Genomic DNA, 24,341 nt, shown 5'->3' on the forward strand with positions numbered 1-24,341 from the left:
TCTAGAGGTGTCTGGACCAAGATCTGTACAGTGTTGAATTTGTAAATGAATGAGGCACGCACTCCACTATAAGGTGAGAACATCGTAGCATGTGTTTCATACCGCGTGTGCGTAGCGACCAATGGGTTAATGGAAGAATGGATCCCTGCTTCTTCATTATGTGGGACCCTGAAAGGTTACATTAACTTTTCATTGGAATACCCTTTGACCTTTGACCATTTCTTGAAGTTTCAATCAGTGTTGCTACTTTAGCATATCACTAATAGTGATGAGTGATTCGGCAATGAAGTGCATTTATAGAAAAACAGTTGATTTGGAATAGATAGTTTCGAGTAAAAAGGGAAGACAATTAAAGAAATTAGTAATTTAACTTGTATGTATTCACATATTGAGATTTTGTACAACCTCAATAGGTTACAGAATATTGTAGCTCTTGATGCTCACTGGTCGCATGAACTATTTTTTGGTATGAATTGTGTGTAATGCTTACATGGTGATTGCTTGGGTCTAGCCCACCTTGAGCGAAGTGGGAGATGTTGGATATTGGATTGCGGGTCGCTCCATATGGGCTGACCCGACCGCATTAGTAGAGATAACGAATAAAAAAGGTTATTATGTGAGAAGTTATTTTTAAATCAGATAACTCCCACTAAAGGAAACCGTATTACGTGGATAATAGAGGGGTGATTTATTCTCCATAACCTCTACCTCCCTTCTCAATAAGATCAGAACAACGTATAAGGGATGCAATACCAAATTTCTTCTTCTCTAAATCTCCCTAAAAATGCACACAAAGAAAATACATTTACTTCGTGGAATACTAACTTCGTTTCTTAGAGAATCGAAGTTTGACTTGTGGAAATCCTTTTGGTGGTAATTATAATAACTTCCGCTGCATCAAAGAGGTACGTGATCCATTGTTCTTGCCCCATTATTGTTTTCTTATTAATGAGCATTAAATAGCAACCTGGTACAAAAAGTAATTAAAACATTATAATAGGTAATCACACTGATAGTGTAAAATATTTACACACCGTGAGGATAACTTAAATCATTAGGACTCATTTGGTTAGGTTGATTTGATAAAATGGTTGGCACAAAATTTGATATTATTTTATCTAATAATAGTTGGTTATAAAGATTCTTTAACACATATTAAAACTTCACAGGAAAAAATAACTAATATATCGAATAACTATTATTAAAAGGGTTCATGTAGTTTTATTAAAGACAAATTTTCAGAAACCAATTATAGCTAGTCCATCATATACTAAATTGAAGTCTTGCCCATCAAAAAATAAGATCTCACGTGTGCCATGAAGTCATCCTCTTGTTCGGGGTCGAGATCTTCAGAAAACAAGCACTGATATCTTTGGTGAATACTATAATTTCTCCAATTGAATTGGTCTAAATAAAGCAAGAACCAACACGAATTAGTACAGTTCAAATTACTTATAGAAACCAGCTCTAATCCATTTTCAAACATAGAAGAGCAAGAGAAAACTTCTCTTCATACAATTTCCGTCAAGAAGCCTAGTTTATAATTCTTAAATCAGCTTAATCTACTAGAAGGTCTGAGAGCAAAATAACTTGCAGATAAAGGTAAATAAGTACTAGTCAGAAACAAAAGTACATATAAGAGTTTAACGAAAAGTACATATAACAGTTTAGATCATAAGTTCTATACTCTTTTCTTCTTCTCCATCACCATACATACAATATATCTTACCATTCATTTGAGTTAACTCCACTGGTGCTGTGACTTTTCAATTCCACCCAAATTTCATTGCACTTTTGAAAAAGGTTAGCCAGCTAAAGTGACAAATCCGAACTATTAATGGCAATGTGATTTTGTTGATAATGACTCTTCCATCCCTCATCCACCACATATTTTGCATTAATGACCTCAACAGTCTCATCCAGACTACCAACGTTGTGCTTATATTGAATGCTAAAAGAAATAGGACTTGAATCACCCAAGATTTCATAAAGGATTACTTGGCAGTTTTCAAAACTAATATTGACTTTTGCAGAATAAGATGCATCAAACTCTGGATAAGAGCTACTATTTGTGTTAACTTTGAAAAATGTGTTCTTAAATTGACTTGATATTATATACAATTGATATAAGAACGATAGGCTTGTTATGTTGTTTTAAGAGAACTTTTGAGCACATATATATTTTGCAGCACTTCTCTTCCTTGAAAATTTACTAAATTTTTGAGTTTGTTATATTGTTAAATGTGATTATCTGTGACAGCTAGGCCTCGAGATGTTCAACAATAATATACCTGATGGCATACAAACTCGACCCTGGCGCAATATGCATCCGATGCTAGGAAGCCACATCAAAAGCACCTTGTAAAGTTAAACAGTCGTTAATATCATTTAATAATTTTTCAGTATTTATTTAAACAAGTTACTACGATTTAAAAGAAAACATGTCCGCATGTATTCGAAAAAATACCAGTGGAAGTCTAGTATAAACAAAATTCTTGAAATGTGGCAAAAACTTCCAAAGAGTCAATCAATGGCTTCAACAACTACCCACTGTAATAACACCTATATATGGAGCTTCTAAGAAGGATAAATGAATAGTCTAACTTCGGACGCAGCCCAAATACTCAAAGCAATATACTAAAGTAGAGAGATGTCCCACGAACAAGACTGTAGGCTCACCAAGAAGTCCAAAAAGCAGCAAGTTCACCGATTCCGGACAAGCGTCACGAACCTGCTCTTCTACGTTAACTACACGCCATAAAAAACAACAATGGTATGCCTGAGTACTGAAAACCCAATGAGTGTTTAAGAGACAATTGTTAACAAATTAAAATAAGATAGTAAAATCAGTAAACACTATTAATGATAAGAATTGAAATCCAGAGATAGATTAAATTATCAAACTTAGTAAAAATCATCAGTGAGAACCCATAGTGAAGAAATATATCAAGTTCAACTCATTATATCATTTACCATATTAAGTCTTTAACCTATGGTTCGATAATCACCAACAGGACAAATCATAAGCAATCAAAGAATCAACACATGCCACTCACGGGTGAACAATTATTCGATACACTGGGGTTATCATCCCACAGAGGTTAATCGTCCTCTGGACTAGCACAACAATAGATACACCAGGGCTATTTTTCCACGGAGGTCAAACATCCTTTGGACTGACACAACAATGCTCAAAAGCGATACGTTAGGACCCATAACGACTAATCATCCTCTCTACTAGCACAGCTTGCCTATACATGCCCAAACACAAGAAAATACTAGTCATGGCATATTAGCCGATCAATCATGGCTTATCAGCCCACTTCTCAAGTCATCTTCTCAATAAAAGAGGTACTTCACAATCAAAAATCAATTTAAAAATCCTATTCAATCTCTTATTAAGTTTAAATTTCAAGAAAACTCATTACACGGGCAAGACATGTTTAAAGCTTCAACCTTTAAGAAGTAAGTTCAACAAAATCATAAATTACGTATAAGGTCCGATGCGGGCTTGACCCTACACACGCATAAACTTGTTAAAATCATATTTGAATCGAAAAGTATGTTCTAAAATAATCATTATTCACAAATAAGGGTTCACACGCAGAAGTACTTCAAAAGAGTGTTTTAGAAATAAATACATACCTCAATTCCTACTAAGAGGATATCAAATGCATTCTTCCACATTAAAAAATCATTCTACAATAGATTTTAATGATAATGTTTAGAGCTTTAACCAACTCTAATTGTTCCCGCCCATAAATGAGAAGTTAGGGTTTTTTCATGTCCAAAAAAGTGTTCTTGATCCCCAAGAATTCACCCATGGATTCCTATCACTTATAATACCCTAAATTAGTATGAAACCCTTCAATAACATCAGAAAATATCAAAGGTCTTACCTTAAAGAGAATTCTCAAATATTCCTTCAACTTCTCTATCTTCGATTTTCAAGAATCCCGGGTTTGGAAGATGAACTACTGTTAATCCACGTTAATGAAATAGAATAATACTTGGTGTTTGAGTAGGAACTCACCTTATGAGGTTTGAAGAAGTTATAGGGTCTTTTCTCCTAAAAAAGTCGGCCAAAAACGAAGTAGAATGAAAGATTTAAGAAAATTTCACATGTTTAGTATTGGTAGGCGGAGCTGTTCTGCTAAACGATTTGTACTACATATTGTAAAATGCTGCAGAAAATCGAAATGTAGATCATAACAGAATACTTTGAAACTTTGGGGCCAAAATGCGCCCACAATTGCGGCCGCATATTGCAATTTGCGGCGCATATTGGTCCAGCGGACTGCTCTGCGACCTTTTAGTAAAACTACCATAACCTTTTACTCAAAGATCCGTTTGAGATGAGCCTTCTATTGTCAGAAAGGTATTTCAAAGGGATAAAAGTTGCATCTTTTATGTTTTCTCAAATTCTCAATGGATCTACACGCAAATCCAGCTAAAAGTAAGGCCTGCCGTAAACTTGGGCGATTCTATCAAATCATATGCATCTCACTAATTGTCTTGATCTTAAAACAACTATTTCCACCCAAACTCACTCTGAAGGACTTCATATGGCTAAAATTTCACATTATCACTCTTTTAACATAAACACAAGTAATCCGAATTTACGGAATGTTACATTATCCCCACCCCCCAACCCCCCTCTTAGGATCATTCATCCCCAAATGAGAGTCATAACCTAAAATTATCACTAAATCCCCAAATTTTCAGAAATTCCGCCAGAGTTCCCTTTGTGTTATGAGCTATCCCAAACTAAAACTTAAGTAACAACCCAACAACAAGAATAGGGTCGTCACAAGGACTCCCACAACTACAAAAATCAAGCCTCAACACGAATTAAGGGATCTTTACACCCTTTGTCCATATTTGCAAAGGTTCACTAACCAAGAGGTTTAACACATACCTGAAATGGGGAATAAGTGAGGGTAATTCTTCTTTATTTCCTCTTCAGCTTCCCAAGTTGCTTCCTCACAATTATGATTTCTCCACAACAGTTTAACATAAGCTAAATCTTTAGTTCTCAACCTCCTAACTTGATGATTTAAGATTTGCATAGGTTCTTCTTCATATGATAACCCCTTATTGAATTTGATCTCTTTATGAGTTAAGATATAGAAAGGATTGGTTTTATAGAACCTCAACAATGAAATGTGAAACACAGGATGCACCATAGAAATCTCGGCTGGTAACTGCAATTCGTAAGCCACCTTCCCAATTATTCTCACAATTTCATAAGGGCCAATAAAATGAGGACTAAGGTTTCTCTTCCTACCAAACCACATCACACTCTTCAATGGCGACACTTTCAAAAATACCTTGTCACTAACCACAAATTCTAGCTCGCGACGCCTCATATTCGTATAAGACTTTTGCCAACTCTTAAGATGTCTTAATTCATTGCACAATGAGATTCACTTTCTCAATCACTTCATGAACCGATTCAAGACCCAATAATTCTACTTTTGCAGGTTCAAATCACCCAATTAGCGACCTACAATGCCATCCATATAGTGCTTCATAAGGAGCCATCTGAATACTCGTTTGATAGCTAAGCAAACTCCACAAGAGGTAGATGCTCATCTCAATTTCCTCCAAATCAATCACACAAGCTCTCAACATGTCTTTGAGAGTTTGGATAGTCCTCTCTGCCTGCCCGTTCCCTCATCAAGTTCTTGTTTGATCTGCCACTGTTACAAAACCACAATATTCATCTTTTTGGGGTTAATTTTCTCAATGGTGAATCTATCATTCAATATCTTTTTCCTTTTGCAATGGAATGGAAGAGAAGTGCTTAGATTTGGAGTCCCTGGACCTTCTTGGAATGATTTCTATAAATGAGCAGTGACTTGCGTACCTCTGTCAGATAGGATAGACATCGAAACCCCATGCAACCTGACTATCTCTTTCAAATATAACATGCATAACTTGTCGCAGTATCTGTCGTCTTTAAAGGAAGGAAATGTGCAGACTTTGTGAGTCTAGCTACGATCACCCAAATAGAGTCAAACCTAGCCTTTGTGCGGGGTAAACCCAAGACAAAGTCCATATTAATCATCTTCCACTTCCATTGAGGGATCTCAATATTCTGAGCCAACCTACCAGGCCTTTGATGTTCGACCTTCACCTGTTGATTGTTCAAATATTTAGCCACGGAATTTGATACATCTACCTTCGTGATTTTCCTCCAATAGTGTTTCTTTTAGTCTTTATACATCCTGGTGGATCTCGGATGCACTGAGTATTTGAAAGTATGCACTTCCACCATTAATTCTTGTTGAAGACTGTCAACATCAGGAACACATAAGTGTCCTTGCAACCTTAGAACATTATTCTCCGCATCAATGGTGAATGAAGTGTAATCACCTTTTTCCACTCCATCTCGTAGCTTCACCAGAAGTTGATCTTCGTATTCCTTAGACTTACTTCTTTCCATGATGTTGGATCGCGCTTGAATAACTCCCACCAACTCTCCATTTTCAATTTCATCAAGTCAAACCCTAAGACTAGCAAGTCTTTGAGTTTCTCTACTCATTTGCATCTTATGAGATCCTAGATACATAAGAGTACCCATTAACCTATGGCTCAAGGATTCAGCAACAACATTCGCCTTGCCAAGGTGATACAGGATGTCAACTCAGAATCTTTAAATAATTCTAATCTTCTTTGTTTGAGATTTAACTCTAGCCACTTGAAAATATATTGCAAGCTCTTGTGATCTATGAATACATCACAGTGCTCGGCACACAAGTACTGACACCAAATCTTTAAAGAGAAAACCATAGTGACTAACTCCAAATCATGAGTCGGATAATTCTTGTCGTGCTTCTTCAACTGTCGCGAAGCATATGCAGTAATTTTTCCCTTCTGCATCAACACACAACCCAAGCCAATTCTGGAGGCATCACAATAAACTACATCACCCCCTAACCCTAAAGGTAAGGTCAGGACATGAACTAAAGTCAATCTCACCTTAAGCTCTTGAAAGCTCTTTTCACATGCTTCAGACCATTGAAACTTAATAGTTATCTGAGTCAATTTCGTCAGTGGTATAGCTATAGATAAGAAACCTTCCACAAACTTCTGTTAGTAACTTGACAAACCCAAGAAGCTATGAATATTCATCGTGCTCTTGGGTCTTAGCCAGTCCTTAATGCTGCAATCTTCTGAGGATCAACATTGATACCCTTTCTAGCCACCACATGACCCAAGAATGACATAGAGTTAAGCAAGAATTCACACCTAGAAAATTGTGCATAAAGTTTGTTCTCCTCAAGTGTTTTCAAGGTGATTCTCAAGTGACCTGCATGCTCTTCACGGCTCTTCGAATACATGAGGATATCATCAATAAACATAATAATGAAATGATCAAGGAAAGGCTTAAATACACGATTCATCAGATCCATAAACACATAAGGTGCATTTATTAGACCAAAGGACATGACCAAAATGCCCATAACGAGATGACAAGATATTTTTGGAATATCCTACTTCTTTATTTTCAGTTGATGATACCCAGACCTTAAGTCAATCTTTGAAAATAGCACCCTGTAGTTGGTCGAACAAGTCATCTATCCTAGGCAATTGGAATAGGTACAACTGGTAAAGCTACAACTGCTCCTACTAGACTCTTGATGGTCAGGTTATTAAGTTGACGATAATCAACACATATCCGAAGAGAACCATTCTTCTTTCTGAGAAACAAGACTGGAGAAAAGGTGAGGTACTTAGTTGAATAAAACCTTTATCAAACAAGTCATTCAATTGGCCCTTTAATTCATGTAGCTCTGCTGGAGCCATAAGATATAGCATAATAGATATTGGTTGAGTATCAGGGATAACATCGATCCTAAAATCAATAACTCTTTCAGGCAGAATTCCTGGGAGATCTTTGAGAAACTCATCAACCACAGGAACAGATTTAAACTTAGCTATTACGGCCTGAGTGACACTAATAACAACTAGATGAGAGGTACACCCCTTTGAGATCATTTTATGAGCCTTAAGATAAGATATAAACCTACCTCGAAGCTTAGCAATTTCACCCATCCACACAATAACAGGTTCATTAGGGAATTCGAAGCGAACTAGTTTGTGCTGGCAATCCACATTTTCATAACACACGGATAGCCAATCTATCCCTATAATCACATCAAAACCTACCATTTCTAGTTCAAACAAGTTAGCGGTAGTCTCAAAACCTTTAACTACAACTACACAATTTCTATAAACTTAGAAGCAATAACAAGGACACCAGCAGGGGTATCCACAGAAAAGGGTTCTAACAATTGTTCAGGTTCTACCCAAAAATCAAGAGCAAAGTATGGTGTCACATAAAAAAAAATTCAAACCAAGGTCGATCAATGGATGTGTATCAAAAGAGCTAATAGTGAGAATACTTGTAACCACAATATCTGAGGCTTCTGCCGCCTCTCTATGAGCTAAACCATATAGTCGAGCTTGACCTCCATTAGCAGTGTTAGCAATCATTTACCTCTTCCATGACCACAAGCATTAGGAACTTTATTAGCATTACGAGCAGGCAGATTCTTTGTAGCAACAGGAGCAGACAAATAATTACTCTGGCCAAAAGAGATAGTCATTTCACGTAGCCACTTCCTGCAATGTTTCTTGATATGACCCCTTATACCATAACACGATCCTCTCATCCAGATTAAGGTCAGTTACTATTTTGAGAATGTTTTTTTTGTTGTGGTTTCTCGAATCCTTTATACCAGATGGAACACTGGCATTAGAATAAGTGCCAGACTGCGCAGGCATAGACTACCCTTTATGTTTCTCTCCATTTTATGAGCCACTGAAACCACCCGTTGATCCAGCCTTCTTACTCTGCTCCCTCTCTAACCTGTCCTGATTTCTCCAATTCTCTTGTTGCTCAGCAAACCTAACCAAGGATGAAAAGGTGCAAGTAGGGACATAGCAGTAGCAACACACGCATACTTAATATGTGGTGCTAAAACACGCATAAATCTTCTCAACTTATGCTTTTCTGTCAGAATCATATACATTGTATACCTTGCCAATCGAGTAAACTTCATACTATACTTACCACCAGATATAGTGTCTTACTCAATATTCTCAAACTTAGTAGCCAGAGCAAAAATCTCCTCATAAAAAAAAACCTCTCCATGAATGCCTTCTCGAACTCTGCCCAAGTGGGAGCCGGAGCAATGGTACCTTGCTCACTTTCCCATGAATCGAACCAAGCATGAGCAACATCTTTCAACTAATATGCTGCGAGCTTCAGAACCATGGGACCCCATAGCTGTAAGAGCCTTACATGCCTCATCCATAAAGTACTGGGATCATCTTTTGTATGCAAACCATAAAACTTGGGCAAATTCAGTTCTAAAATGTTCTTAAGTCTTTCTCCACCTACAAGGGTCGGATCCACACCCCCAAGATGGTGTTGAGATTCCATAAGAGTGGTAAGCATTTGGATCACATTTTGCATCGACCTAATGCCACCCATGCCTGTAGCAGGGGCAGCCGAAATAATTGGAGCTTGTTGTGGCTCTTGGTTTACATTACCGTTCTCAACCCCAACCTTGGCCTCAGTAGCGGTATGGTTAGTGACCCTTGCAGGTCATCTGCCTGACGATGTACCAGGAGCACCATTGTTTCCTTGATTAGGATCTCATGTACGAGTTAAAGCCATTTCTGCGAGACATGAGTTAACAAACACATCAGAACGATCCTAAAGGAAGTTCAAGCTCTATAGCACAACCTAGAATCAAGAAGAATAAGAAACACCTATAAATGTCCTGGTAGTCTTTTGATCATGCAGGTGATCTAGTTGCACGAGGAAGACTCCACTAGACACAACTCCAAAGACACAGACAAATCCTATGTTATTTCTAAATCTAGGCTCTAAGAACAAGCTTGTCACAACCCAAACCCGACCCTGATGCAACAGGCATCCGATGCTATGGAACCACATCAGAAGCACCTTATAAAGTCAAATAGTCGTTAATCTCATTTAATATTTTTCAGTATTTATTAAAACAAGTTACTACATGCTAAAAGAAAATATTCCCACACATATGCAAAAAGATATCAATGCAAGTCTAATATAAACGAAACTCATGAAATGTGGAAAAACATCCAATGAGTCAAAAAATGACTTCAACAACTACCCATAGTAATAACATCTATCTATGGAGATTCTAAGAAGAATAAATGAATAGTCTAACTTCAGGATGCAGCCTGGAAACTCAAGGCAATAAACTAAAGTAGAGAGGTATCCCACAAAAAAGTATGTGGGCTCACCAGTAAGTCCAGAAAGTAGCAAGTTCACCTATTCCGTACACTCGTCACGAACCTGCTCTTCTACGTTACCTGACACACCATCAAAGCAACGATGGTATGTTATACCTCGAAAAATTTCATGTCGCCATATGGTAGATAGACTGATGCAGGGAAAGAATTATATGATGTTTCTACAAGTAAGAAGTAGTACTTAACGGTTCTAATTAAGATTCCAAAGATATTTGAGGCAAGAGAAGAAAGTTCCTTGAAGAATGTCAAGCATAAGTCGTGTTTTGAAAAAGGGTTTGCAAAGTACCGAGCTAATGTTGATTTATGAATGTCTTGAGAAAATTTTATAACGCTCCTTAGGTTGTAAATAAAGTGCTAAACAAGTGCTAAGAAGGTTCCATAAGGATTGGAGATCAACTGAAACGATGAGATTAACTTCAGAAAAATGGAGTTATACAACCGCTTATACGGTCCGTATAAGGGGGCCGTATAACCCAACAGACAAAGATATTTCCCTGATGGTGAAATACAGTCACTCATACAGACCATATAAGGGTCCGTATAACTCCTGACGGGCTGAGTATTTTCCAAGTATAAGAATGTGTTCCCACTTCTAATTTCTCATTCTTCCAACTTCTCCACTTCTCTTAAGACCTCTAGAAGGTTCCACATATTTCTCTAACATAAATCCAAGGAAAATCAAAGATCAACATCATTAATCCAATGAAATCAAGTGCAAGGAAGCTCTCTAGGGTTGCTAGAAGTCAAGAATCTCTTGGAAGTTGAAACTAGGGTTTTCTCCAAGTGAAGTATTTCTATCCAAAAACCATTCTTTCACAATCAAAGGTGAGTTTTATGATCATTTCACGTTATTTAGAATATTGAAGGGTTGAAAGACTTGGATTGAGAAAGAAGGTAGAACATGGAGTTCAAATATGGAAATTATGATATTCTTGAATAGTAGTTTGATATGAACCATAATTCTTGAGATATTATGAGTATAATCTTGTCATAAATAATATTAATAATGTTGGAGAAACATTATATGTGGATGAATACAACGTTGGGTGATAACCATGGTTATGGATGACTAGGAGAGGGAATTGTAAGATTTGAATAATGGCCAACTTAACAAAGTTTATTGATTACGATATTGTGGGTGTGTTATTGATGTTTGGGAGTTGTTATATCACATGGAGGAAGTTGTAGAAACAAAGGAAATGCTGCCCAATTTTCATTAGCTTTAGCTTAAGCTTAAGAATGTTTCCGATTATCTAATTCTAGTACGAATGCTCTTGAATGTAGAATCGTGAACATTGGAGGGAAGCATTTAATTGATAAAGTTAGCGAGACGTAAAGATATGTAAGGCTAGTCCCTTCTTTTCTGAGGCATGATCCTTACAATATGATTTCCTTATCTTTCCATAACTCTCTTATAATTCGAATACTATGACTCTATGATTGTTAAGAGCTTCTCATGAATAAAGACAAGAGATGCGTTATGAATATGACAATGATGATCATGAGTCTAAGTCTAGAGATATCAAAGCTTATGATATGATATTCTTATAAAGCTAATGATTCCTTGATGTTATTCATTATTTCTAGCCTCACCTTATAATGCTAGTTCCTTCAAGGTGAGGCACGATGTTTATGACCACTCCATAATGGAATTGGGGGTTCTCGACCTTACATCACCCCGATAGAGTTATAGCTTGTCCTTGAGTTTTTACGCATGCTTTACGATAAGGATATGATGATGAGATTACACCGTGACTATATGGCCGGGCAGACACCGCTAAGGCGGGCGACATATACACCATGTCTAGATGGTATGAGTAGACACCACTAGTGGGCGGCATTAGATCGTGCCATTGAGCCATGTTATAAGATTTTATCTTCCCTAATTGTGCGTTATGATTTCAGCGATGCCGGTAAAGAGAAAAGCTACAGCCGCCCAGAATGGCAAGGCTACGACAGAAAGGCGGATGGAAAGGGAGACACCAACCAATATAGAAGAAGGTGAATCTCATAATGAGGCTCCATCCAATACTTCTCACACTCCGCCTATTCTAGAAGAACTGGAAGATGTTTCTGCTCCGGCTCCTATGCCTCCAGTTCCTCCACTGGGTGCTTCGAGTCAACAGATGACCGACGCTATTCAGTTATTGAGTCAGTTGGTTGCCGCTCAGTCTCAACGGAAAAGCGCGGGTCCCGATAATAGAGCCACTAGTGCGAGGGCTTGTGATTTTACGAGTTTAAATCCCCCAGAATTTTTTGGGTCAAAGCCGGATGAAGCCCCGCAAGGTTTTATTAATGAGATGCTGAGGACGTTGAGAATCATCCATGCCTCCAATACTGAATCTGTGGAGTTGGAATCTTATAGACTCCGGGATGTGGCAGTTCTTTGGTATACTAATTGGATATCTTCAAGAAAGAAAAATGCACCTCCCACAGTTTGGCAAGAATTCGTAGATGCTTTCATCCGCCACTATTTGCCACCCGAGGTTCAAAGGGCCCGAGCTAACAGGTTTCTAAATCTAAAGCAACGGAATATGAGTGCTCGGGAGTATAGCCTTCAATTTAATTCATTGCCTAGATATGCTCCGACTATAGTGGCTGGCATGGGGGATAGAGTGCATAGATTTGTGAGTGGATTAGGGCCACATTTGTTCAAGGATTGCTTGATGGCTTCGTTACAGGAGGAGATGGATATTTTTTGTATTCAGGCTCACGCCCAAAATTTAAAAAAGCAGCAACAGCCCTAGAGGAGTGAGCGTGATATTGACAGAGGAAAGAGCAAGAGGGCCAGATCGGCCGGTGCTAGTAGTGAGTATAGAGGGGGTCAGCGGCAACAGTATTGCAGATATTCGAGCTAGTCCGCGATGAGTGCACCTCCTCGGTTTACGGGCAGGAGATTTGATCGCCCTATTTATTCTGGTCCGGGTCAGAGTTCGAGAGTCTCAGGTTCTGAGTTTGGAGGCGATCCTAGCCAGCAGAGACCACCGGTGCCGCGGTATAGCCAGTGTTGTAGATTATATTTCGGTCAGTGTCACTGGGGTTCAAATGCTTGCTATGCCTGTGGTCAGGTTGGGAATATGATGCGACATTGTCCATCGATGGGTGGTAGAGTTGGGGTTTAGCCCACAGGATCAACAGCTGGTTCTTCCTCGTCTGTGCGCCCGATAGGGCAGACTCCCCAGGTTCTAGCAGGCCGTGGTAGGGGAAAGAGGGAGCATCCAGTTCAGGTGGTACCCAGCCCCATATTTAAGCTTTAGTCGGACGCCAGGATCTTGAGTCCTCCCCGGATGTGGTTACAGGTACACTATCCATATTCTCTCATGACGTTTATGTATTCATTGATTCGGGTTCTACGTTGTCTTGTATTAATCCTTATATTGCTAGCCACATTGGGGTGAAACCCGAGCCAATTAAACCTTTTGAGGTATCTACTCTGGTTGGTGATCCAGCAATAGCCAGATAAGTGTATAAAAATTGTATGATTGTGGTATGTGATCGTCAAACTAAAGTCGATTTGGTTGAGCTGGAAATGTTAGATTTTGATGTGATTATGGGCATGGATTGGTTGGCCTTTTGTTATGCTAATGTCGATTGCAGAATGAAAGTAGTTCGATTCCAATTCCCGGGAGAACCTGTGCTTGAATGGAAAGGTAATACAGCGTCTCCAAGAGGTAGGTTTATTTCCTACCTTAAGGCAAGGAAGATGATAGCTAAAGGCTATATTTATCATCTAGTTCGAGTTCATGACAACGAAGCAAAGCCACCGACTTTTCAATCCGTCCCAGTAGTAAATGAATTTTCGAATGTATTCCCAGATGAACTTCCAGGCCTTCCTCCGGAAAGAGAGATTAATTTTGCTATTGATGTGTTGTCGGACACCAAGTCTATATCTATTCCTCCTTACAGAATGGCTCCTAAAGAATTCAAAGAGCTAAAGGCGCAATTGAAAGATTTGCTTGAGAAAGGATTTATCATGCCCAGTTCATCACCGTGGGGAGCACCTGTCCTATTTGTGAGAAAGAATGATGGTTTCCTACGGATGTGAATTGATTATAGGCAGCTGAACAAGGTAACGATAAAGAATAAATATCCACTTCCAAGAATTGATTATTTGTTTGACCAATTACAGGGTGCCAAATGGTTTTCCAAAATTGATCTAAGATCGGGGTATCACTAAGTGAGAGTTAGAGAAAAATATATTCCCAAAACAACTTTCAGAACGAGATATGTCCACTATGAATTTCGGGTGATATCATTTAGGTTGACTAATGCTCCGGCGGTGCTTATGAATCAAATGAATTATGTATTTAGGTCCTTTCTATACCTATTTGTGACCATGTTCATCGATGACGTCTGAGTATATTCTCGGTCAGAAACGAAGCATGCAGACCACTTGCGTATTGTCCTTGGAATTCTTCAGACTCGAGAATTGTATGCAAAATTTTTAAAATGTGAGTTTTGGCTAATTTCTGTGACTTTTCTAGGCCCCATTATCTCAGCTGATGGCATTCGAGTAGATTTTCAAAATATTGAGGCTGTGAAGACTTGGCCAAGGCCCACAACACCGACAGAGGTCCGTAGCTTCTTGGGATTAGTAGGCAATTATAGGATATTTGTGGAAGGATTCTCTTCTATCTCAGCGGTATTAACGAAGCTAACATAGAAATCGGCAAAAATCCAGTGGACTGATGCTTGTGAAAGCAGTTTCCAGGAATTGAAGGACAAATTAACCTCAGCCCCAGTCCTCACACTCCCAAAAGGGCTAGATGGTTATGTTATGTATTGTGATGCCTCTGGTGTTGGGTTAGTTTGTGTGTTGATGCAACATGGTAAGGTTATTGCCTATGCTTCTTGGCAATTGCAAAAACAGGAAAGAACTATCCGACTCATGATCTTGAATTAGCGGCGGTTATTCATGCACTGAAAATGTGGAGACATTATTTTTACAGCGTACATGTCGATATTTATACAGATCACAAGAGTCTCCAATATATTTTCAAGTAGAAGGACATAAATCTACGACAGAGGCGATGGTTAGAATTATTACATGATTATGATGTTAGTATTTTATGCGCCCCTGGGAAGGCAAATATAGTGGTTGATGCACATAGCCGCAAATCAATGGGAAGTCTATGTGAGGTCCCTTCGGAGAAGAAAGAATTAATTCGTGAGCTGCTCCAACAATTAGCCAGCCTCGAAATTCATCTAACTAATTCAGGCGATGCAAGAATTGGTATTCACAACCCAGCCGTTTCGTCCTTAGATATGGAGGTGGGAGAGCGCCAATATGAAGATTCCCAGTTGAGTCACTATAGAGATACAATCCCTCAGAAAGAGAAGTCGCCATTTGAAGTTTCTACAAATGGAGTTCTTAGGTACCGAGACAGGCTATGTGTTCTGAATGTTGCTGGACTACGTCGTCGTATTCTAGAAGAAGCTCATTATTCTCGGTATTCTATTCACCCAGGAGCGACAAAGATGTATCACGATCTCAAGCGAATGTATTGGTGGGATGGAATGATGAAAGACATAGCAAAATTTGTAGCTCAATGTCCAAATTTCCAACAAGTGAAAATTGAGCATCAAAAGACAGGGGGATTATTGCAAGCGATGGAAATTCCAGCCTGGAAATGGGAAGTGATTAACATGGATTTCATTGTAGGTTTTCCACGTTCTCGGCGAAAATATGACTCCATATGGGTGATTGTTGACAGACTCACGAAATCAACTCATTTTCTTCCGGTTAGAACCACATATTCAGTAGAAGATAATGCAAGGTTATATCTTAAGGAGTTAGTGTGACTTCATGGTGTCCCGATATCTATTATCACAGATAAAGGAGCACAATTTACTGCTAAATTCTGGAAGTCCTTTCAATAAGATTTGGGTACTCAAGTAAGGCTTAGCATAGCATTTTATCCACAAACTGATTGACAAGCTGAACGCACCATTCAGACCTTGGAAGATATGTTGCGGGCATATGTCCTAGATTTCGAAGGTAGCCGAGATGATCACTTGCCTCTCATTGAGTTCGCATACAACAACAACTATCACTCCAGTATTCGGATGGCCCCGTATGAGGCTCTATATGGAAAAAAGTGTAGATCCCCAATTGGGTGATTTGAAGTAGGAGAGGTACAGCACATAGGCCTAGAGTTGATTCAACAAGCAGTGGAAAAGGTCAAGGTTATCCGAGACCAATTGTTGACAGTTCAAAGTCGCCAGAAATCCTACGCGGACAACCGTCGACGAGACTTAGAATTCCAAGTTGATGATTGTGTATTCTTAAAAGTATCACCGATGAAAGACGTGATGAGATTTGGTAAGAAGGAAAAATTAAGTCCTCGATACATTGGACCTTATAAGATTGTCCGCAAGATAGGCCAAGTAGCTTATGAACTGGACTTACCCACAGAACTCGAATCAGTCCATCCAGTTTTCCATGTATCAATGCTCTGTAAATGTGTTGGAGATCCATCTAGAGTTATGCCGATAGATGATGTCCAGATTACTGAGATGTGGCTTATGAAGATGTGCCCATTGCCATATTAGATAGGCAAGTGCGGAAGCTCTGAAACAAAGAGGTAGCCTCAGTTAAGGTCTTGTGGCAAAACAATTATCGAGAATCATGACTTGGGAAACATAAGAAAATATGAAGTCCAAGTATCCACAATTGTTTCCACCCCCGGAAGAGATTCAAGACGAGACATCAGTATTATGAGGTATGTAATTCTTTGTTTTAATGCTTTTGGTCATGTGTGGCCATAATTCTTGAGATACTATAAGTATAATCTTGTCATAAATAACATTAAGAATGTTGGAGAAACATTATATGTGGATGAATACGACGTTGGGTGAGAACCATGGTTATGGATGACTTTGAGAGGGAATTGTAAGAATTGAATAATGGCCAACTTAACAAAGTTTATTGATTACGATATTGTGGGTGTGTTATTGATGTTTTGGAGTTGTTTTATCACATGGAGGAAGTTGTAGAAACAAAGGAAATGCTGCCCAATTTTCGTTAGCTTCAGCTTAAGCTTAAGAATGTTTTCGATTATCTAATTCTACTATGAATTCTTTTGAATGTAGAATCGTGAACATTGGAGGGAAGCGTTTAATTGATAAAGTTAGCGAGAGGTAAAGGTATGTATACCTAGTCCCTTTTTTTTCTAAGGCATGATCCTTACAATCTGATTTCCTTATCTTTCCATAACTCTCTTATAATCCGAAAACTATGAGTCTATGATTGTTAAGAGCATCTTATGAATAAAGACAAGGGATGCGTTATGAATATGACAATGATGATGATGAGTCTAAGTCTAGAGATATCAAAGCTTATGATATGATATTTTTATGAAGCTAATGATTCCTTGATGTTATTCATTGTTGCTTGCCTCACCTTATTATCAAGGTGAGGCACGATGATTATGAGCGCTCCATAATGGAATCGAGGGTTCTCGACCTTCCGTCACCCCGATAGAGTTATAGCTTGTCCTTGAGTTTTTACGCATGATATATGATAAGGATATGATGATGATATTACACCGTGCCTATATGGCCGGGCAGACACCGCTAAGGCAGGCGGCATATACACATGTCTAGATGGAATGGGCAGACACCACTAGTGGGTGGCATGAGATGGTTACCCCGGACGCGAGAGGCCTGGACGCGGCCTATTGATGATCACACCGTACCTATATGGTCGGGCATCTTATATATATATATATACTTGATATGATTTTATTTACGATGTAAGTTAGCATGTATTATTCCATCTTAAGTGACATTCAACTACAGGTTGTTTCCTTACTTGATGTTTCCTTATCTTTTTGATATGTTATTATTGTTTATGCCTTATATACTCAATAAATTTCTCGTACTGACGTCCTTTCTTTTTGGACGCTGTGTTCATGCCCACTGGTAGACAGGGAGGTGGCCCAGATTCCTAGGAGCTACTCACTAGATTTACAGGAGCACTCCACTATTCCGGAGGTGTCATTTTTAATGTATTCTTTTGTATATATATATATATATATATATATGGGCATGACGGGGTCCTGTCCCGTCTTTATATCTCAGTACTCTAGTAGAGGCTCGTAGATACGGATGTGTGGGTAGAAGTTGTCTCATGGATACATCAGAGTACATTTTTGTATATCAGGTTTTGCAGTCGTAAGGGCTTTTGTATATTTTTGCATTTCCTTGAATTTTATATGTGTTATTGACGAGTATGGTGACTAGCGTAATGAGTTGTGCTCGGTAGTCAACTCCGGGTACCCGTCATGGCCCCCTAGTCGGGTCGTGACAAAAGTGGTATCAGAGCAGTTTCCTCGTAGGGTGTGTGTACGAGTTGTGTCCAGCAGAGTCTCATTTATTGGTGTGAAGCGCGCCACACTTATAAACAATAGGCTGCGGGGCATTTAGGAAAAATGACCATTCTTCTTCTTATTAGATCGTTCCATAGAGCCATGTTATAAGATTTTCTCTTCCCTAATTGTGCGTTATGATTTCGGTGATGCCGGTAAAGAGAAAAGCCACAGCCGCCCAGAAGGGCAAGGCTACGACAGAAAGGCTGATGGAAAGGGAGCCACCAACTAATATAGAAGAAGGTGAATCTCATAATGAAGCTCCATCCAATACCTCTCACACTCCGCCTATTCTAGAAGAACAGGAAGGTGTTTCTGCTCCAGCTTCTATGCCTCCAGTTCCTCCACCGGGTGCTTCGAGTCAACAGATGACCGAGGCTATTCAGTTATTGACTTAGTTGGTTGCCGCTCAGGCTCAACGGCAAAGTCCAGGTCCCGGTAATCGAGCCACTAGTGCGAGAGCTCGTGATTTTACGAGTTTAAGTCCTCTAGAATTTTTTAGGTCAAAGCTGAATGAAGACCCGCAAGGTTTTATTGATGAGATGCTGAGGACGTTGAGAATCATCCATGCCTCCGATACTGAATATGTGGAGTTGGAATCTTATAGACTCCGGGATGTGGTGGTTCTTTGGTATACTAATTGGATATCTTCAAGAAAGAAAAATGCACCTCCCCCAGTTTGGCAAGAATTCGTAGATACTTTCATCCGCCACTATTTGCCACCCGGTGTTCGAAGGGCCCGAGCTGACAGGTTTCTAAATTTAAAGCAAGGGAATATGAGTGCTCGGGAGTATAGCCTTCACTTTAATTCATTTCCTAGATATGCTCCGACTATAGTAGCTGACATAAGGGATAGAGTGCATATATTTGTGAGTGGCTTAGGGCCACATTTGTTTAAGGATTTCTTGACGGATTCATTACATGAGGGGATGGATATTTCCCGTATTCAGTATCACGCCCAAAATTTAGAAGAGCAGCAACAGCCCTAGAGGGGTGAGATTGATATTGACAGAGGACAGAGCAAGAGGGCCAGATCGGCCAGTGCTAGTAGTGAGTATATAGGGGGACAGCGGCAACTGTATTCCAGATATTCAGGCCAGTCCGGGACGAGTGCACCTCCTCGGTTTGCGGGCAGGAGATTAAATCACCCTATTTATTTTGGAGTTCGAGAGTCTCAGGTTCTGAGTTTGGAGGTGATCCTAGCCAGTGGAGACCACCGGTGCCGCAGTGTAGACAGTGTGGTAGATTATATTCCGGTCAGTGTCGTCGTGGTTCAGATGCTTGCTATGCCTGTGGTCAGGTTGTGCATATGATGCGAGATTGTCCATCGATGGGTGGTAGAGTTAGGGTTTAGCCCACAGGATCAGCAGCTCGTTCTCCTTGTCTGTGCGCCCGATAGGGCAGACTCCCCAGGTTCCAGCAATCCGTGGTAGGGGCAGAGGGGGAGCATCCAATTCAGGTGGTAACCAGCCCCGTATTTATGCTTTGGCCGGACGCTAGGATCTTGAGTCCTCCCCGGATGTGGTTACATGTATACTATCCATATTCTCTCATGACGTTTATACATTGATTGATTCGGGTTCTACGTTGTCTTATATTAGTCCTTATATTGCTGGGCACATTGGGGTGCAACCCGAGCCAATTAAACCTTTTGAGGTATCTACTCCGGTTGGTGATCCAGCAATAGCCAGATAAGTGTATCAAAATTGTATGATTGTGGTATGTGATCGTCAAACTAAAGTCGATTTGGTTGAGCTGGAAATGTTAGATTTTGATGTGATTATGGGCATGGATTGGTTGGCCTCTTGTTATGCTAATGTCGATTGCAGAATCAAAGTAGTTCGATTCCAATTCCCGGGAGAACCCGTGCTTGAATGGAAAGGTAATACAGCGTCTCCAAAAGGTAGGTTTATTTCCTCCCTTAAGGCAAGGAAGATGATAGCTAAAGGCTATATTTATCATCTAGTTCGAGTTCATGACACCGAAGCAAAGCCACCGACTTTTCAATCCGTCCCGGAAGTAATTGAATTTTCGGATGTATTCCTAGATGAACTTCCGGACCTTCCTCCGGAAGGAGAGATTGATTTTGCTATTGATGTGTTGCCGAACACCAAGCCTATATCTATTCCTCCTTATAGAATGGCTCCTACAGAATTAAAAGAGCTAAAGGCGCAATTGAAAGTTTGCTTGAGAAAGGATTTATCAGTCCCAGTTCATCACCGTGGGAGCACCTGTCCTATTTGTGAGAAAGAAAGATGGTTCCCTACGGATATGCATTGATTATAGGCAGCTGAACAAGGTGACGATAAATAATAAATATCCACTTCCAAGAATCGATGATTTGTTTGACCAATTATAGGGTGCCAAATGGTTTTCCAAAATTGATCTAAGATCGGGGTATCACTAAGTGAGAGTTAGAGAAAATGATATTCCCAAAACAGCTTTCAGAATGAGATATGGCCACTATGAATTTTGGGTGATGTCATTTGGGTTGACTAACGCTCCGGCGGTGTTTAGGAATCTAATGAATAATGTATTCAAGCCCTTTTTAGACCTATTTGTGATCGTGTTCATCGATGACATCTTAGTATATTCTCGGTCAGAAATGGAGCATGCAGACCACTTGCGTATTGTCCTTGGAATTCTTCGGACTCGAGAATTGTATGCAAAATTTTCAAAATGCGAGTTTTGGCTAAATTCTGTGACTTTTCTAGGCTATATTATCTCAGTTGATGGCATTCGAGTAGATGTTCAAAAGATTGAGGCTGTGAAGACTTGGCCAAGGCCCACAATACCGACAGAGGTCCGTAGCTTCTTGGGATTAGCAGGCTATTATAGAAGATTTGTGGAAGGATTCTCTTCTATCTCAGCACCATTAACGTAGCTTACACAGAAATCGACAAAATTCCAGTGGACCGATGCTTGTGAACGCAGTTTCCGGGAATTGAAGGACAAATTAACATCAGCCCCAGTCTTGACACTCCCCGAAGGGCTAGATAGTTATGTTGTGTATTGTGATGCTTATGGTGTTGGGTTAGGTTTTGTGTTGATGCAGCATGGTAAAGTTATTGCCTATGCTTCCCGGCAATTGCGGAAACATGAAAAGAACTATCCGACTCATGATCTTGAATTAGCGGCGGTTATTCATGCACTGAAAATGTGGAGACATTATATATACGGCGTACATGTCGATATTTATAAAGATCACAAGTGTCTCCATTATATTTTCAAGTAGAAAGACTTAAATCTACGACAGAGGCGATGGTCAGAATTTTTAAAGGATTATGATGTGAGTATTTTATACCACCCTGGGAAGGCAAATATAGTGGCAGATGCACTTATCCGCAAATCAATGGGAAGTCTATGTGAGGTCCCTTCAGAGAAGAAAGAATTAATTCGTGAGATCCACTAGTTACCCAGCCTCGGAGTTCGTCTAACTGATTCAGGCGATGCAAGAATTGGTCTTCACAACCCAGCTATTTCGTCCTTAGATATGGAGATGAGAGAGCGCCAATATGAAGATTCCCAATTGAGTCACTATAGAGATACAATCCCACAGAAAGAGAAGTCGCCATTTGAAATTTCTACAGATGGAGTTCTTAGGTACCGAGACAGGCTATGTGTTCCGAATGTTGCTGGACTACGTCTTCGTATTCTAGAAGAAGCTCATTATTCTCGGTATTCTATTCACCCAGGAGCGACAAAGATGTATCACTATCTTAAGCGAATGTATTGGTGGGATGGAATGAAGAAATACATAGCAGAATTTGTAGCTCAATGTCCAAATTGCCAACAAGTGAAAATTGAGCATCAAAAGCCAGGGGGATTGTTGCAAGCGATGGAAATTCCAGCCTGCAAAATGGAAAGTGATTAAAATGGATTTCATTATAGGTTTTCCTCGTTCTTGGCAAAAATATGACTCCATATGGGTGATTGTTGACAGACTCACGAAATCAACTCATTTTTTTCCAGTTAGAACCACATATTCAGCAGAAGATTATGCAAGGTTATATCGTAAAGAGATAGTGCGACTTCATGGTGTCCCAATATCTATTATCACATATAGAGGAGCACAATTTACTGCTAAATTCTGGAAGTCCTTTCAACAAGTTTTGGGTACTCAGGTAAGGCTTAGCACAGTGTTTTATCCACAAACTGATGGACAAGCTGAATGCACCATTCAGACCCTGGAAAATATGTTGCGGGCATATGTCCTAGATTTCGGAGGTAGCTGGGATGATCACTTACCTCTCATTGAGTTCGCATACAACAACAGCTATCACTCTAGTGTTAGGATGGCCCCGTATGAGGCTCTATATGGAAGAAAGTGTAGATCCCCAATTAGGTGGTTTGAAGTAGGAGAGGTATAGCTAATAGGCCCGGAGTTGATTCAACAAGCAGTGGAAAAGGTCAAGGTTATCCGAGACAAATTGTTGACAGTTCAAAGTCGCCAGAATTACTATGCGGACAACCATCAGCGAGACTTAGATTTCCAAGTTGATGATTAGGTATTCCTAAAAGTATCACCGATGAAATACGTGATGCAATTTGGTAAGAAGGGAAAATTAAGTCCTCGATACATTGGACCTTATAAGATTGTCCGCAAGATAGGCCTAGTAGCTTATGAACTGGACTTACCCTAGAACTCGAATCAGTCCATCCAGTTTTCCATGTATCAATGCTCCGTAAATGTGTTGGAGATCCATCTAGAGTTATGCCGATAGATGATGTCCAGATTGCTGAGAAGTTGGCTTATGAAGAAGTGCCCATTGACATACTAGATAGGCAAGTGCGGAAGCTCAGAAACAAAGAGGTTGCCTCAGTTAAGGTCTTATGGAGAAACAATAATCTAGAGGAAATGACTTGGGAAGCGGAAGAAAACATGAAGTCAAAGTATCCACACTTGTTTCCACCCCCGGAAGAGATTCAAAATGAGACATCAGTAGTATGAGGTATGTAATGCTTTCTTTTAATGCTTTTGGTTGTGTGTGGCCATAATTCCTTGCTATTGTGTTATAGCCCTGTGAGGCGATGTTATTGTGGGTTGCTGTGACAGGATGGTAGCGCCATATTACAGGGGACACTCTGGCGATATTTCTGTAGAATTCTCGAGAACTTAACATTCGAGGACGAATATTCTTAAAGGGGGGAAGAGTGTTATACCTCGAAATATTTCATGTCGTCGTATGGTAGATAGACTGATGTAGGGAAAGAAGTATATGATGTTTCTACAAGTAAGAAGTAGTACTTAACGGTTCTAATTAAGATTCCAAAGACATTTGAGGCAAGCGAAGAAAGTTCGTTGAAGAATGTCAAGCATAAGTCGTGTTTTGAAAAGGGTTTGCAAAGTACCGAGCTAATGTTGATTTAATAATGTCTTGAGGAAAATTTATAACGCTCCTTAGGTTGTTAATGAAGTGCTAAACAAGTGCTAAGAAGGTTCCATAAGGATTGGAGATCAAACGAAACGACGAGATTAACTACAGAAAAATAGAGTTATACGACCGCTTATACGGTCCGTATAACCCAACAAAAAAAGAGATTTCCCTGATGGTGAAATACAGTCACTTATATGGACCGTATAAGGGTCCGTATAACTCCCGACGGGCTGAGTATTTTCCAAGTATAAGAATGTGTTCCCACTTCTAATTTCTCATTCTT

The 24,341-nt window shown here is 39.6% G+C and overlaps 1 protein-coding gene across 1 annotated transcript; it reads right to left on the reverse strand.

Moving 5' to 3' along the window:
• Positions 1-688: 688 nt before the first annotated feature.
• On the reverse strand, positions 689-5,369 carry LOC132607774 (uncharacterized). The gene is made up of 3 exons (XM_060321854.1): positions 4,919-5,369; positions 888-967; positions 689-778 (listed from the first exon to the last, which is right to left on the reverse strand). Exons 1-3 carry the CDS (start codon positions 5,367-5,369, stop codon positions 689-691), a joined length of 621 nt encoding a protein of 206 aa, XP_060177837.1.
• Between the last annotated feature and the right edge of the window lie 18,972 nt (positions 5,370-24,341).

This window comes from Lycium barbarum, chromosome 8, assembly GCF_019175385.1.
Source record: "Lycium barbarum isolate Lr01 chromosome 8, ASM1917538v2, whole genome shotgun sequence".
Taxonomy (NCBI): domain Eukaryota; kingdom Viridiplantae; phylum Streptophyta; class Magnoliopsida; order Solanales; family Solanaceae; genus Lycium; species Lycium barbarum.